We start from the raw sequence: 17,676 nt of genomic DNA, 5'->3' as shown, positions 1-17,676 counted from the left end.
AAGTAGGCAGAACATATGCAGACCACACTGAGGAAAGCAAGTCGAAAAGAACAATGAATCATGAAAAATGCTCAGATTCACTGCTACTCAGATCAATGAAAAATAACTAAGAATGATATATTGCTTTGACATTTTTGCCATTGAATTTGTACAAATTTAAAAGGTCTATGATACCTATTTCTGCCAAGGGTGTGGGGAAAAGGATATCCTCATTTATTACTGGTAGAAGTGTGGAGTATTTTAACTTTATCTTTTTGAAAAAGAAGCTGAAACTATTTATTAAAACATCTAGGTACCTGCAGTTCTGTACTTAGAATCTTCTTCACACAGTTATTTATGACAACGTTGTTGGGAGAAGCAAAACCTGGACACAAAGAGCGTGCACATTAACAGGAACACAATTGAGTATAATACGGACCACTCACATACTAAATAAAAAGAAGGAAATTGGCTTATGTCAGATAACTCAGAAGGATTTCCACAAGGTATAATTTAGTGATAAAATTATGATAGCCCTAGCCAGTTTTTCTCAGTGGTTAGAGCTTTGGTCCCTGGACTGAAGGGTCACAGGTTTGATTCCCGTCAGGGGCATGTACCTTGGTTGCAGGCTGAAACCCTGGCTTTGGTCGGGGTGAGTGTGGGAGGCAACCAATCACTGTGCCTCTCTCACATCAATGTTTCTCTTAAAATCAATGGGAAAAAAATATCCTCAGGTGAGGACTAACAAAAGAAAAAAATCATGATAAAGTAAGTGATTCCTACTTTCGTAAAACAAATAATGCCCAGTGTGTAGGTATATGCATTCAACACATATAGGGTATCCTCTACCCCAAAATGTATACATACACTATGAATAGTTATAAATACATTTTATTTTCAAAATTGAACTATCAACTGTTAAAGTGTGTATACAGTTTTTTGGGACACCTTGTATATATGTGTTTATGTATATACTAGTATAATTGAACATACAACTGAAACTGTTTCAATGGGAACAGAGAAAAATATGGAAAGAAAAACAGTAGCTCGTTAATATTGGTTATGTTATGGGATGGTTTTGAAGCCAAAGGCAGCAAAGGGGTGAAATGAGTGGAAAGGGAAAGTCAAGTAAAAGATAAAAATAAAGTGATGGCTTAAATAATGTTCATTGAATTAAATCCAAGTAGGTCAGATGGCGTGAAAGTTGAGAGATGGGGAGAAAAGGATTTCACCTGGAAAAACCCAGGGAAAGATTTGCATTATTGTAATCACTGGGTTCGCATGTTTGACAAGAATCTGAATTTTCATGTGGATAGTAATTTGTTGTTTTACTTGGAGGATAATTTGAGATTGATACATAGCCTTTGTGACTATTTCAGCTTCTATTACTAATGTGATGGACTCATCCTTAAAGCTTTTTCTTTGACTTTATTGCAGGGAAATGTGTCTTTTTCTTGCTCACAACCCCAGGCTGTGCCTGTGACTTTTCTCAGCCCCAGGAGTTACTTAGCACTGCCAGGCTCTTCCAGGGAGGACGAGGTTGCTGCTGCTTTCCAATTTCGAACCTGGAATAATGCGGGGCTTCTGCTATTCAGTGAACTTCAGCTGGTTTCGGGGGGCCTCCTCCTCTTTCTTAATGATGGAAAACTTAAGCTGAATCTCTACCAGCCAGGAAAATTACCCAGTGACATCACAGCAGGTAATAAGCATGTTCCCGAGGGCATGTGTATGCATTTGAAAGATTTCCTTATTCCTCCGTCTCTTCTCCATAAACTTTTATACATAACCAAAAAATTAATATTTGTTTAATATGTGAATATGTGAGTTAATAAGATTACCGGTACTCTTCCTTAGAGGAACTTGATTGTCATTTTTTTAAAAATATGGCTCTACACTAACAGTTCTTATTAACCCAAGGATACTTAGGGGGAATAAAAATTTCCTTCTATGACCCTCTCGTCCACTCCAGAAAAATCCACGTATACTGAGAAAATGTGTTTGGGCATAAATGTAAAAGACTTTGAAATGGACCCAAAAGTTTACTGGGTGTCTTCAGTGGAAACCAGGCATTGTCTAATGTAGCTATTAGTCTTGCCTGGTCTGTGAGAGAAAGGGGGAGGTTTTTCTTGGGTCTATATGGTATCTCTACATTAGTATGGTGAGGCCTAAATACTAAGTCAAAGTAACTTTATTTGCTGATGCATTCTGTACAGAGTTGGATATGTTTGGGGAGGATGAAAAGATTCATGCAAAGTTCCTCATTTGGGCACCAAAAGGAGTTCTCTGTGCTTCTAGGCAATACGGTTATCATCGTAATGATTCGAAATAATATAATTAAAGAGATGATATGAGTGTCTGGAAAATTAATGTCTAATTTAGGTCAGTGCTTTTGGTGAAGGATATTTCTGTCTCTTCATTAAAATTATATAGTTTCTGACAAGGGATCTCCATTACATTTTCATATATATGGAGTAATGTTTGAGCCAAGCAACTGGAGGTCACATTGGGATAAACTGCTGCATCAATTTAATAAATGATCTTTAAAAACATTTTAAAGATGCCATTGTACTACATTAACTCTGACCAAAATTAATAAGCTATGACTGGGAGGGGGAAAAAAAGTTAAAATGTAATCGAAAACTACATATATGGAAAAGTATACAAATGGATACACAAATGTGTAGTCTTTATCTTTTTTGTTGTTCATCTATCAGTGCAGTTTAAATGTGGGAGCTGAAAATTCAATATGAATGATAATTTTTGAGAGATACTATGCTGTGACCTTTTAATGCAATGCTTAAAATGTGGTATATTTGCAGTCTTGACAAAGGAAATAAATCAGTGTCATATTAATAATTAGTAGGTTCTCTAAAATGAGGACCTAAAAATGTAAGCCTGCCATTAATGTGTAGTTTATTGTGATTTATTTGACATCCGCGAAGTGGTTATATTCATAGCCTAATTTTCAACATTTTAAAGAAACCGCTTCAGAACAATGCAACTCTAGTGAGCCCCTTGAAGCTAGTTCATTTCTAAACACTTTACAGGCATGTCTATTTAATAAATTACTATAAAAGAATACCTTGAATGTTGTAAAAGTCTCTAAATTAATGTTTAAATTCATATGCAATATAATCTATTATTATATCACATGACTTGGTGAGCTTGTTTCCATAGCTAATAATATGGAGCCTATACTAAATATGATTGTCAGTATGAAAAATTGTCAGTATGAAAATTTGTTACTTTTCCCTATTGGTACGGCTCAGTGGTTGAGCGTTGACCCATGAACCAGGAGGTCACAGTTCGATCCCCAGAAAGGGGCGTGTGGGAGGAAGCCATTCAATGATTCTCTCTCATCATTGATATTTCTCTCTCCCTCTCCCTTCCTCTCTCTGAAATCAATAAAAACATATTTTAAAAATTTGTTACACCTCATATAATAAAAGCAGGCCTTTACTTACCAACTCCCCCACTCCCTTTTTTTCTAATTTCTTTAAAAATGTTAATTTTTGTTAGTTTCACTGTTACGTTTGAAAGTAGACTACCTTTAGTATACTAAACTGGGTGGGTGGCCAGTTTATTCTCACATAGGGAAAGACTTTCCACTTATGTTTCATAAGTACAGTTTTCAATAATTAAATTAGTTACCAAACATATATAATGGGTCTTTAAAGATAATTAGCTACTTACTGGTAGATTTGTATCATATTATGCTAAATATTCCCATTATAAAAGAGTAGCTTGATTTTTCTTAGCTATTGGAGATATAAATTACTAATTGTTCATGTTTTAAAAACTCACAGTTTTATCTTTTATAATGGAATAAACATTAAATTGTGTTGAGGAAGAACTGAATTGTGCAAGTGTTTGAATTTCCAGATTACATTTTTAATTCAGTTTTGCCAATTGTCATTTGGAATTCTTTGAAAATATTATGTCAGCCTATATCATTTTTGAAATATTAAAGCTATCTATCATATTGATCCAAATCATAAAACATATTAGCAATACTACATAGTCCTTCATGAAAAACTACTTTCAGTCTGTCACTTTTATAGATGTCAAAGCAAAAACCATTCAGATGGCATCCCAGACCCAGTGAACAATACTTTATATATTGTTATGTTGTATTGTTAGTTATTTGTCCTATTTAAAACAAATTCTTTATTGTCAAGTTTGAGATTTCTGCTATGAGTTTAGCATTTCTGCCGCTGCTTTTGCCTGGCAGTGGAAATCAGGCCTGTAAACGCGCTTCTGGCTCTCATGGTCGGCTGGCAGAGGCAGGCTTGCAGCGGATGAGGGGTTTCTGCATTTTTCCCGTCCCACGTATCCACAATCCCAGTGGCCCTGGCGGTGGAGCAGCTCTCTTGATTTGCCTCACCTGGGGAAGCCTTTTATTTTCTTTCTTCCCTCTTCTTCCTTTTTGCTGTTGGTATATTCCTACCCTTTCAGATTGTGACCCTGTGACACCCTTAAACTCCCACTTTTCCCTAACGTGATGAGTGGCAGTGACCTCCATGTTTTCTTTCATGGTGGCAGGAGCTATTGGCGGCGTGGATCTTTCCTCCTGGGTAGTGCACATAGCAGTGGATGCGGGAATTTCTGGCCCTGGGTCAGAGCTCTGAAAGACATTGGGAAGCAGGCAGAACACTTCAGCTGGTCCTTGAGTAATGGCCTCTGTATAATTGCCTTTTGCACCTTTGCAAAGAGCCTACCTCATACAGCAGGCTTCTTTTTTCTTTATACATTATACTCCCTGGATGCCTATTATAGTCTTATGAGAGAGTGATGGTGGCTAAGCTGTCACAATATTTCTGTAGCAATTTAGGAGTGCTACCAGAAGATTATATACGAGGTGCTGATATAAATCTTTTTCTTCTGGCTGTATTTTGTGTGTTCACACAGGTTTGGGCCTGAGAAGGTGAGAAAAAGAGAGAGGTGTGCCCAGGAGAGAGAGAGGACAAGAGAGATAATAAGAAGGAGAGAGAAAAAAAAAAAGAGGAGGAGGAGGAGGGGAAAGGGAGGGAGAAGAGGAAAAAGAGAGAATAGGAAAGGAGAGAAAGAAGTGGGAGAGATTTCTGGTAAACAATCCTATTCTCTGATTGCCTTCCATTTATTACTCCATTCTTCTGTTGTTCCATTGGGAATTGTCAATGCTTTCCACTCAAAGACCACAGTAATCACACAAGTTGGGTTTATTGCTTATTGCAACAAGAACACACACCTGGGAAACCACCGGTGTCTAAATAAAAAGGTGTGAAAGGTGATTTATTATTGGATTTTCGGTTGTGTTAACTGATTTGGGAGACATTCCAAGGAAGTAGAGATTGCTCTAGATTAAACGCTGCCAGGAAGTAAGGGTGATTGTATGAATAGGTATCTTTGTAAATTTTATCTAGAAGGATGGAGGAATGCAATAAGGCTAACAGAAAAATATTAGTTGCCAATCCAGGAGTGGAAGTTTGGTATTTTTGTAGTTTTCACAGTAGCTTTGCTTTTGTCTGTGCTTAGACAAGATTATAGAGTAGGTTTGATTATTTTGGGTCCCACTTTATTGGTGCCACACAGTAACTTTGTCTGATATTGATGTTCTGAGATTATGTTCAACAGGAGAAGCCGAGGCCAAGCTCTGCATGCGGGCCAGCTGCCCATCCCACTAGGGCCTCGGAGAGTGCCAGGCCAGTTCCCAGCTGTTTAGCAGGTGCTTTTCTCTTTCTCAAAGTTACTTAATTAACATGAGCGCATAGGTAAAGGGACCACAGGTCCTGCAGGCAGAGGAGTGTGGGTTTGGGAATCAGCTCCCCAGATGGATGCTACCTTGGGTGACTAGTTTATGTTCCTCAGGCCTCATTTCTCCATATTTAAATGAGAATAATAACAATGTTGAAGACTAAATGACACAATCATATAAAACACACAGCACCAGTTATGAATAATAGTTCAGTAAAACTGTTATTATTATTATATTATTATTCTAACAACACCCCCCTCCCCATACTCAAAAATTCTAAGCGGTGGGAGCAGTGTACTGGAATTAGCATTTAGTTACCTAACATCACGACTGAGAAAAAGTACAGATTCTATTTCTCCTCCTCCTTTCCCTCTTTGCAAGCTTTTGGACGGGGCTCACTTCTCATTCCACTTCAAAATGGGAAGGAATAATCTACTTTAAAAAAATAGCATCTGATTTAAAAATGATCCTTTTCATTGTGCATAGTTAGGTGAAATGAATTAAACAGGTCCTTCATTATAATTTGGGTGATGAATCCCAATGGCAGGTAATACGTCTCTTTATCACAAGTGAATGATGTCTGCCACCAGTGAGGCTCGAGAATCGCTTTCGGAAGTTTCCCCTGCAAACAGCATGGCTCCCTGACCTGCTGGCTGGGTGGATGGATGCACGGCACTGTGTCAGATAACAGAGTGGGCTGTCCCAACAGTGTTTTGTTCTTAATTTAAATAGGTTTCCATGTGGACAAAAGAAATTCCTGAGCCTCTGACTTAATCCTGTTGTGTGCCTAACCTAGCAGTTACCTGGAGCAATGCTACTCACAGTGGGGGAGACTCCACTAGAACTGGCTCAGTGCAATAGTTGTTACCAGGATGGGTATAAAAACTGAGATGGCCCTGGCTGGCTTCACTCAGCCCTTAGAGCATAGGCCTAAGAACCAAAGATTTGCACGTTTGACTCCCAGCCAAGGGCACATACCTTGGTTGCAGATTTGTCCCTGGCCCCTGTCTGGGCATGTGCAGGAGGCAGCCAATCTATGTGTCTCTCTCACATTGATGTTTCTCTCTCTCTCCTCGCCCCCCCCCCCCATCTCCCTTTCTTACCCTCTTTCTACAAAGTCAATGGAAAAAATATCCTCAGATGAGGATGAAAAAAAAATAAGATGAAGCTCTTAGAAACTGCTGTAGCAGTAAGATATTGCTGTACCATCTAAGCACATGGTCAGTGGGCATGTGTTATATACATCCTCTTTATTTAATTTTTCAGCCATTCATTGTGGTTGCATTTTGTATAAGTATCAATCTGCAATACATAGGAAAAGAAAATGCTCATCACCACAGGTAGTTTGAGAAGCACTGCCCTGGACCAACGGAGAGCCTAAAATGAAATAACAGGAGTAAAGTCATGTACACAGGCACACCCATGCTTTGAAAAAAGATGGAAGGAGACACGTGGTGGGGCAGGGAGAGAGGGGAGGGTGCGTGTGATGCAAAACTCACAAGTGAGCAAGGATTTTCACTCTGAATGTGTCTTCTGGGGGGGAAGCTCTGGATGACAAATCTGGGGCATTTGATATTAGCCCGAGCTCATACCATCAGGGAGTATATAACTCTATTCAGCTGTCTATTTCAGAGTCTACTCTTAGCAAATATATCTAAAAGTATCTAACCTATGTTCTTCAGTTTTCAGGTCTTTTTCATTATCCTTTACAAAGCAAACCAGAGTTGGGTCTTTGAAACTCTGTTTTGCTTCATGGATGTAAAGTAAAAATGAGCTTTGATACCAAGGGTGGAATTTACATTCTACTAAGTGAGTCCAGAGCAAAGAGCTTAATCGCCTAAGGGAGCTTCTATGCATTTTCTGTCTGAAAGCTTGTGGCCGAAAATAGCTTGGTAAATAGTGCACATATTATCAAGAAGAGAGACCCATGACCTTTGGGTTTAATAGAGTACTTATATTTTCATTTACTAATTTGATCTGCAAGATCATACAGAGTTGACCATCAGTGGATGTAAAACTTACTGGTAAATCCACAACAAAGATGCTCTAAATTCCACCTGTCTGCTGAGTATTCAACCTGAGGGACTTAATTCCCGCTAGGAGGCAAAGTCTACACCATCTCACAGATTCATGACACTGGGGACTGTCTTAGGAGGGACCAGAGATTGTTATTTAGAGGCAATAGGAAAACTTTGGTTAAAGCAATATTGTATTGTATATATAAACTTTGTTAACACAGGAAATTATTAAAAAATGAATATATGCCCTAACCGGTTTGGCTCAATGGATAGAGTGTCGGCCTGCGGACTCAAGGGTCCCAGGTTCAATTCCTGCCAAGGGCATGTACCTTGGTTGCGGGCACATACCCAGTAGGGAGTGTGCAGGGGGCAGCTAATTGATGTTTCTTTCTCATCGATGTTTCTAACTCTCTATACCTCTCCCCTCCTCTCTGTAAAAAACTCAATAAAATTAAATAAATGAATATAAAAAACCACAATTTAATTTCATGCAAAAATTACTTTCTATTTGTAGGGCTATTTCCTTTTGGTCCTTTCCCTTATTTATACAAAAATTAGAACTATAACTGTCATGGTATATAGAGAGTTGAGTCTCATTCCCAATAGTTATGTCCTATGAAGTTGATATGAACACCAGATTAGCAAACACTGAACCATTGCCTCCAGAGCCTCTGGTCACAACATTTTTGTTAACCCATCATACATTATCATTTTTATGTGCGATTCTGTGTAAAGACACCTTATTGATTGGTTAACATTGAACAAATGGCCAACAGCAAGGTAACTTATGCCTGAATGAAGCTTATGTAGCACACATATGATGTGAAGGTACATCATAGCCTTCGCGTACTTAGGAATACTGGATAGCATTTCATCACTTGGCTCAGGGTCTTTTAAACATCAAAATCATCAACAAAAACACAAAAATGCGAGAAGACATATTTATGTCAGAGAGCTGAAACTAGAAGCCAACCTTGTCTGACTTCAGCCGTGAACATGTGTATCAGTCTCTGCTCTGTCCTTCTGTGAACGCCTCCAAAAGTGCCCTGAGTGTTGATTTTGGGATTACACATAAATCACAGCAAGTGGGTGAAACAGCAAAGGTGGAATCTGCAAAATATGAGGCTCAACTGTGTAAATACGGTTTGGCACACTGCTTGATTTTTTAACTTTTCATTATACTAGTAAATTTTCAATATTCATTATAGTTTCTTCAAATATTTTGTAATGATTGGATTAATAAATTAATAAATTTTGCTAAATATTCTATACTATCTTAATAGGTAAAAAGTGTTAAAAAGCAGACAAATCATTTTATTGGGTATAACCTCGAATTTTTGAAAATATCTGGGATCTTCCCAAACCCCTCCCTATTAAAGCTGAGTTACATAATGGAAGCTGAAAATTGGTCCATGCCAAATAATTGAAAGATTTTAACCATTAGGATTGTCCAAATATGGAAATGTTGTTTTCTCTATTGAGGCCCTAAGAAAGGAAGGTAATAATGCACATTTCCCCCATAGAGGGTGCTATTTCCCACTTGCCTTCTTTTCCTTTCTGTTTCCTTGTATTAATAGACTAGAGGCCCAATACACAAAATTCATGGATGGGTAGGGTCTCTAGGCCTGGCCAGTGATCAGGACCGATCTGTGGGGTGACTGTTGGGGCCCAATGACACCTGTCTTGGCTGGCCTGGTGCCACCAGCTTGCTGGCCCTGGCCCCCACCACTGCTGCTGGTTGCCTCCCTCTGCGGGGTGACTGGCAGGGTGATTGGGGGGCCCCCACTGGCACCTGCCTTGGCTGGCCTGGGGCCTGTGGGCTGGGGACAGCTCCTGCATTGAGCATCTGCCCCCTGGTGGTCAGTGTGTGTCATAGCAACCTGTCATTCCACTGGTCTTTCAGCAGTTCAGTCGATTTGCATATTAGGCTTTTATTATATAGGACTAGAGGCCCGGTGCACAAAAATTTGTGCCCTCAGGGGGAAGGGGGGGTCCCTCAGCCCAGCCTGTGCCCTCTCGCAGTCTGGGACCCCTTGGGAGATAACGACCTGCTGGCTTAGGCCCACTCCCAGGTGGCAGAGGGCAGGCCCAATCCCTAGGTGCAGCCCCTGGTCGGGCTCAGAGCAGGGCTGATTGGGGAGTTGGGGTGCCGACCCTGTCATGCACAGAGCAGGGCGGATCGGGAGGTTGCGTTGCCACCCTCAGTCATGCTCAGGGTAGGGCTGATTGGGGGGTTGGGGCACCGCCCCCTGTCACACTCAAGGCAGGGTCGATGGGCAGGTTGTGGTGCCACCCCTGTCTTGCACAGAGCAGGGCCAATCAGGGGGTTGGGGAGCTCCCCCCTGTCACTCACAGAGCAGGGCCCATCAGGGGGGTTGGGGCTCCATACCCTGTCACGCACAGAGTAGGATCGATCAGGGGGTTGGGGAGCTTCCCCCTGTCACTCACAGAGTAGGGCTGATAGGGGAATTGGGGCACCGCCCCCTGTCACACATAGAGCAGGGCAGATCAGGGGGTTGGGGCACCACACCATGTCACACTCAGGGCAGGCCCAATGGGGAGGTTATGGCTCTACCCCGTCACACACAGAGCAGGGCCCGTGGGGGATGGGAGGGATTGGGGCACCGCACCCTGTCACAGAGCAGGGCTGATCAGGGGGTTGGGGTGCCGGACCCTGTCACACACAGAGCAGGGCCAATCAGGGGGTTGGGGCACCGCAGCCTGTCACACACAGAGCCGCAGGGCAATCAGGGGGTTGGGGAGCTTTCCCCTGTCAAGCACAGAGCAGGGCTGATCAGGGGGTTGGGGCGCCTTCCCCTGTCACAAACAGAGCAGGGCCGATAGGGAGGTTGTGGCCCCGCCCCCTGTCACACACAGAGCCGCAGGGCAATCAGGGGGTTTGGGCGCTGCCCCCTGTCATGCTGATCCCGGTGCCAGGAGGCCTCACGGCTCCGCTGATCCCGGTGCTGGGAGGCATATTACCCTTTCACTATATAGGATAGAGGCCTGGTGCGCGGGTGGGGGCTGGCTGGTTTGTCCTGAAGGGTGTCCCAGATCAGGGTGGGGGTCCCCACTGGGGTGCCTGGCCAGCCTGGGTGAGGGGCTGATGGCTGTTTGCAGCTGGTCACACACCCTTCAGGGTGGTGGTCCCCACTGGGGTTCCTGGCCAGTCTGGGTGAGGGGCTGAGGGCTGTTTTCAGGCTGGCGGGTGACTGAAGCGCCCAACTGCTCCTTTTTTTCTTTATTTTTTTATTCTGGGCCAGCTTTAGCTCTGAGGCCTGACTCCAGCTCTTAGGCCTCCGCTGCTGAAAGCAGGTTTCTGGCCTTTGTTTACCTTCTGTATTTGAAACAATGTTATGATCCTGCTGGCTGAAGCCCGGCGACTAAAGCAGGTTTCTGGGGTTTTGTTTAGCTTCTATATTTGTAACATAGTTGCTTAGAGTTGCAGCTCAGAAGTCGGCAGCGGCAGGTGGGGAATGTTGGAGTCCTCCTTCACTGAAGCAAGCAAGCCTCATGTTCGCTTCCAGCTGCCTAGCTGTCGGCCGCCATCTTGGCTGGCAGTTAATTTGCATATCGCCCTGATTAGCCAATGGGAAGGGTTGCGGTCGTACACTAATTACCATGTTTCTCTTTTATTAGATAGGATGTGAGTTGTACTTGATCGAGTGATGTGTATATTGCTGTTTCTCACCAACTGTTCCTACTGTTCCTCACCAACTGTTTATATTATTCACTGTTGAGACATAACTCTTTTAACTGATTTTATCTCTCCTAGGTGTTGGACTAAATGATGGACAGTGGCATTCCGTCTCCATATCTGCCAGGAGGAATCACCTGAGTGTGGTGGTGGATGGCCAGGTGGTCTCTGCTGCTGCTTCCCTGGGGCCTGAGCAGGTTTATTCAGGTGGCACCTATTATTTTGGAGGTAAGAGAAGAGGTTGGGCTCATGGGCAGTTGAACCATATTTTCAGTTAACTAGCCCCATGTCTTGCTGATGTCATCATGTTTCACCTCATGTCAATGCTATGGAATAATGTCTCATTTTCTTTGAACATGGAAATGTTGAGTGGATCAAGATGACAAACTATGACCTAAAAATTTTCTTTGAGGTGAACTTACTTATATTTACAGTTTCTACAATGAGATTGATTGAAATTAGGCCACCCTCTTCAGTTTTTATTTTCTTTCTTTTAAGTTTTTTTTTTAAAAAATAATATATTTTTATTGATTTCAGAGAGGAAGGGAGGGAGGAGAGAGAGATAGAAACATCAATTATGATGAGAGAGAATCATTTGAGCCGCTGCTTCTTGCACGCCCCCAACTGGGGATTGAGCGTGCAACCCAGGCATGTGTCCTTGACCGGAATCGAACCCGGCACCTCCTGATTCAGCCACTTGAGCCATGCTGGCCGGGCTTCAGTTCTTATTTTCAAACTTTGTTATATTTTCTTATATGTCTTTTTTCTGAAGTATTTTCCTGGTTGTTCCTCTTAGCATCTTCAGAGCATCCTTATTGCTTTTCTACTGCCCAGTACAGAAGGGCAATGTTATGCCAATGGACAAAATAATCTAACTTAATTAGTTATAGAAACCTCTTCTCAATGCTAAGTAATAATGGAATAACTGATACATTTGGTGAAATTTGAGCATTAGCCTTCAACGCCAGGCCATCTCTCTCAGAGAACAAATGAAGCATTTACTTATCCAGTGGATGTTTGATTCAACTAAAAACTTGGAAAGGAAAGCTTGGAAATGGACATGCATCTTTAGCACTGAAAATTAAAATAAAATGTTATTTTCCATTAGAAAGATAAAGTTGTAAAACTATTAGGCTTATTTCTAACGTGACTCGAGGTGTTTTTTTTTTCTTGTTGTTATTTTAAATTTTAATTATTACTTCTGTCTAGAATCATTCTTGAATTTGATGGATAATATATATTTATTATATATAGATAAAATACAAATTCCATCCTGAAAAATGACAGTAAGCATGAATCATTCATCTGATATTAAGAACAAACAAAACCCCTACATAATCTATTACTGTGAAAGGCAGCATACTTAAAAGATATAATTTTAAAAGTTATCTTAAAAGATATAAATTCTTAAAAGATATAATTTCTTAAAAGATATAATTTTTTAAAAGATATAATTTCTTCCTTTAATAAGATTTGTATATTTCTGAACCAAGTTGTTCATAAAACCTGATGGAATATATGATTGATTGTCAGGTAATCCATAGGAACATATTCCTGTAAGAGATGGCAAAATACATACACCAACTTAACCAAGAGCTTTTACTTCAAAGAAAAAGATTTAGAAGCACTAACAGAGATAAGGAGAAAAAGAACAAGAATATTATCAAATGTTGCAAAAAAAAAAGGTGAAAGTAATAGGCTGGATGAAAGTGTAAATCATGAAAATGGAAACATCATTCTTAAAGTATTTTACATCCATGTTCAGATTTAACAGTGCCTACCTATTTTTTTTTGTAGAAAGTTTCTATTGTTTTTATTCATACCCATAATATTTTGTAGTGAAATAGATCACATGTGCGCTCAGATAGCTTTTGTTGTGATGTATTTGATATATACCATTATAATTAAATAAACTTTGAATTTGTGAATAGTTTTAGATTTACTGAAAAGTTGCAAAGATGTACAGGGACTTCCCATATGCCCATACCCAGTTTCCTCTGTTGTTCACATCTTACATAATATTTACAACTTAAAGGCTCCTGATTATTTTTTTTTTTTGAAAATTTACATTTACACACGCATTTTCCAGCTTAAGGAAGATAATATCACCAACACCCATTTGTCCTTCCAGGATCATATCCCTTCATGTCTTGAATTTGGGGTTATTCTTTCTCTTCTGATCTTTATGATTTGACATCTATTAAGATGTTTCTAACTTTTTGAAGAATGCACTGTGGAAGCTTCCATAGTAAAATTCTAATTTTGGCACTTTAAAAAGATCACCAATCTTAAGTTTACTTAGGTATCTCTGTTTACTCAGTCATCTTCTCAATCTGTTTTCTTCAGTACCAGAATATGTTTGATCCTGGCATGAACTTCTAGTCACTAAATACACCCCCTGCCAACTCCAGGGCTCCCTAACATTTCCAGGGCTGGGAGCGAGGGCTTCTGCTGCCGGCCTCCTCCCCCAGCTTGGTGCCTCCAGGACTTGCTAGAGGTGGTCCATTCCTCTGGGAGCCCGCTTAGGGCTTTGGGGATAGGAATCCTGGATGTGGACTGGACAGTGGGGAGAAGGGTCTGAGTGGGCACATCACCATACTGGTGAGGCCTCATGGGGCCATGAGCAGAAGCATGGTTGGACGAAGGCTACACGAGGTCCCCGAAAGTGCAGGACAGGCTCGGGGCCCTGACTGCTTGGTGGTACTGGCAATGGGGTGACCAGACCTCCCCGGGTTTAGCCCTGAAAGCCGAGTCCTGGGAACACCCCCAGGGCAAACTGTGAGAGATGTTCACCCAGAAAACCTTCTGGTCTGTGTAGATGAGAGTTCCCTTTATCACTAGGCTGTCTTCTGTAGGTGGAAGGTTTTTCTTAGGTAGTTAATTCTTCAGCCAGTTTATCTTCAAGTAAATAAATATCCCATGTTCTGATGCACTTCCCATCAGTACTCCCTTGCTTGTCTTTACGTTCAATGGCAAGCTTACAATTCTCTTATCAGCAAATGGTCAACCTGGCTGCAGCACCCCACTGCGGAGGAGCAGTCTGCTCAGGGAGCCTGGGTGCATCTCCATTGTCGGTCTCAGAGCCGCTGTCACTGTGGGAGAGGGGGTGGCTCCTGAACTTGCAGCACTCGATGTACACCATGCCAAACTCCACTGTCTGCCTGTCATTTTTTACTCTTTTCTATTCCCCCCTCAAATAAATGCGTGTTTTTCAAAAAGTCAGGCTGCATTGTAGCCAGCTTTTATCATTTGTAAATGATCAATTTTAAATCTGGGTTCTCCTGATTAATTTCTGTATATTCTCCTATGCAATCTTTGTGCTATTGACTCATCCACTGTATGGCACAAGCTAGAGATACCAAACTGTGTGCAGAATTCACACATTCCTGCTTGTGTAGATCAAATGTTATCCACCCACTGAACTGGCTGCATCACCAGGAAGTCAAACCTGACATCTCACTCTGGCACAGTGACATTCAGTGATAATTTATCTGTCACCCTCTGAGGTGCTTTCACATGCTGACTGCCTCTACTAATGGATCCATCCATTAACTCAGCATTAAGTATTCCCCAGAAATCTTCATAGATTAGAACTTTCGTTTCAGACGGGTTCAGTGCTACACTTCTCTCTGCTGTTGCATTACATGAACTTGTGATACCTGTTATTACAGAATAATGAGATGAACCTGCCTTGAACCTTTCTTTGTTCTTAGCATCTCTTGCTATTAAACACTGTGGCTAGGACTATAAAAGGCCTTGTGATAAGAGGGTGTGCTTTCTGTAAAGTTCCATGACCTTCCCTTGTGACTGCAAGTTTTCTTAGTTTTGTTTCCTACAGGCATCTTGCGTAATTTATTTTATCCTCAAATAGTTTGAAATGTGTCAGGAAACACCACCTGGAGAAAAGGAGATTAGCAGAGCTGTTTATATTCCTGGCATATTGTGGTTGCCCCAAATATTATTGAACTATTATCCTCTCCGTTTTTATTTTAACATCCTTAATTGCTTAATAAGTCATCAAGAAAACATATAGAGATACGGTATCCATATCCTACACCACAGAGGTAATTTAAACACTGCAAATATAGTGCTATGCACTATAAATCGATACTCAAAGAGCTTTCATTACCTTTTCTTGATCAATTAAATTTGAAACTTCACTGTCTCCATTGGTTAAAATACAACATTTCAATGTGTCTGATGACAGTTTTGAATATGAATCTGGCCTTGAATTGCCATATAAATGCATTTTGTTAGGAAAACAAAGCATTAAGGGTAAGTATCCTCAGTCACAGTATTTAATGATACTGTAAATTCCCAGGTAGAAAACTAACTTGGATTGTACCGAATTAGGAAGTTGCTGATTCATTTCTTAGTCTTTGAAATTATAATAGTGGTTGACAACCATAACGGCAAAGAAAGATTAATGAAAGATGCATAAGTATAATATATGTGTTCATACTCCATAAAATTATTTATTTCACTTGGGTAGACAAACACTTAGAACATTATTAAATTCCAGACAATAATGGTCAATATTATAGTTCTTTATTATTTAAATAATTAGTAACAGGTCTTAGATAAATGTTAGAAAAAGTCAATATAAAAGAACATTCTTTTATGAGGCAAAGAATAAATAAAATCCAATTGTGAAATGTTTTTTGACATTAAGCCGTTATGATTTATTAAAATTTATTAAAATGCATGTATATTTGGCTCTTATATGCATATTAAAATAAAGCATTTAATTATTTTAGTTGGTATTTTTATTTTAAGTTAATATAACTTCTTTTCCAAATAGGTAGCTTTAAATGTAAAGGTATTTCACTATTATTGATGTATTTATCTTTTCTTTCTACAGTGCACATTTTCATCCTTTCCATTCTTTTTGTGCTCCAAAAGGCTGACTTCCAGGCTTTAAATTATATACAATTTAATACTGCTGACTAACGGGTTCTGGAGCTAATACAGGCATAATTTTAAAATTTGAATCAAGTCAGTATTCTTGCACATAATTATTATAACAGTAGTAATTTCCTATGAATCCTATGCTAATAAAGATAAATACATTGTATGAATTGAAATTTGTAAGTGAGATCAAACTAATGATAACTGCAATGGGCTTTTCTCCCTCTTTTAATAAAATAATCAAATGCCTGTTTTATTTTTTAATGAAGTATTCTATGACACTGAATTTTTACTCATTTTGGTGTATCTCGGTTTTACTTTGTTTTGTTTTTATCAGGTTGTCCAGACAACAGCTTTGGATCCAAATGTAAAAATCCCCTTGGTGGATTTCAGGGATGCATGAGACGCATTTCTATCAGCAACAAAGTGGTAGATCTGATTTCAGTTCAGCAGGGGACCCTGGGGAACTTCAGTGACCTTCAGATAGACTCCTGTGGAATCACAGACAGGTAAGACCATCTCACTCTTATTCTTATCTGTCCATTGTCAAATGTTTGGTGGCAGATTAAAATTTATATAGAAAACATTTTGTTCTTTCCTCTTTTTCACCATCATCTTTTCCATGGGAAATAGATTATTATGTTCACTTTAGAAATAAAAAAATAAACTTTTAGTTTTATACTTCATATTTGCGATGATAAAATTTAGATAGAAAACATGTGACCATGTTGTTTATAAGGACACATGCTACCAGTTCACAAAAGATAATGTTGACGCTGCTATAATTTTAGGTGGCTATAAATGTATAAAAATATATCATTAAACACAATAGCTTAGGTTTAGGACACCCTAACAATTATTTTGATCATCCGGTACCAAGAAATCGGAGACCTGTTTGGTCAGTTATCAACCTGCCTCTTGCTCCCTGATAACTGAGGAGTGTTTTCACAGGCACAGAAATGGAAGTGGTTGCTATGCTTCTCATGTACCTTCAAAAAACCATTACTATCTTCTCTGCAGGGAATCTGAGAAGGAACCTGCCCCGTGGGAGAGTCTGGAGCTGTAGTGTAGATCAAGGTGGAAGGCTAACCCAGAAGTTTCAGTAGGACTCCAGTACAGGGCATGGTGGTGCAAGATTTCGGAGTTAATTGCAGAGGACAAGCAACTTTGGAATGATGACTGATAGTTAATAATTTTAAAGTATCTGTAGGCATGTTCAACCTTACCCAAAGAATCTTTTCAGTCAGGCTTTAATAGTAAGGCTGCTAACTTTAGTTATTGAGTTCAAGGGAATGTCATTACCATTACAGATTTAAAAGAATTAAACCATGTACGAAACT

At 40.1% G+C, this 17,676-nt stretch overlaps 1 protein-coding gene across 1 annotated transcript in view; it reads left to right on the top strand.

Annotated features, from left to right (window-relative positions):
• The window catches only part of CNTNAP4 (contactin associated protein family member 4), a 246,084-nt gene that overhangs the window by 156,919 nt on the left and 71,489 nt on the right, over positions 1 to 17,676 (top strand). Inside the window, exons 8-10 of the mRNA XM_059667397.1 lie at positions 1,417 to 1,678; positions 11,507 to 11,656; positions 16,674 to 16,845. Coding sequence (XP_059523380.1) covers positions 1,417 to 1,678; positions 11,507 to 11,656; positions 16,674 to 16,845 — 584 coding nt within the window. The remainder of the gene's footprint in view (positions 1 to 1,416; positions 1,679 to 11,506; positions 11,657 to 16,673; positions 16,846 to 17,676) is intronic.

Source organism: Myotis daubentonii, chromosome 15 (assembly GCF_963259705.1).
Source record: "Myotis daubentonii chromosome 15, mMyoDau2.1, whole genome shotgun sequence".
NCBI classification, from domain to species: Eukaryota; Metazoa; Chordata; class Mammalia; order Chiroptera; family Vespertilionidae; genus Myotis; species Myotis daubentonii.
Note: the sequence above shows the minus strand (reverse complement) of the source record. Positions and strands in the feature narration are given on the sequence as shown.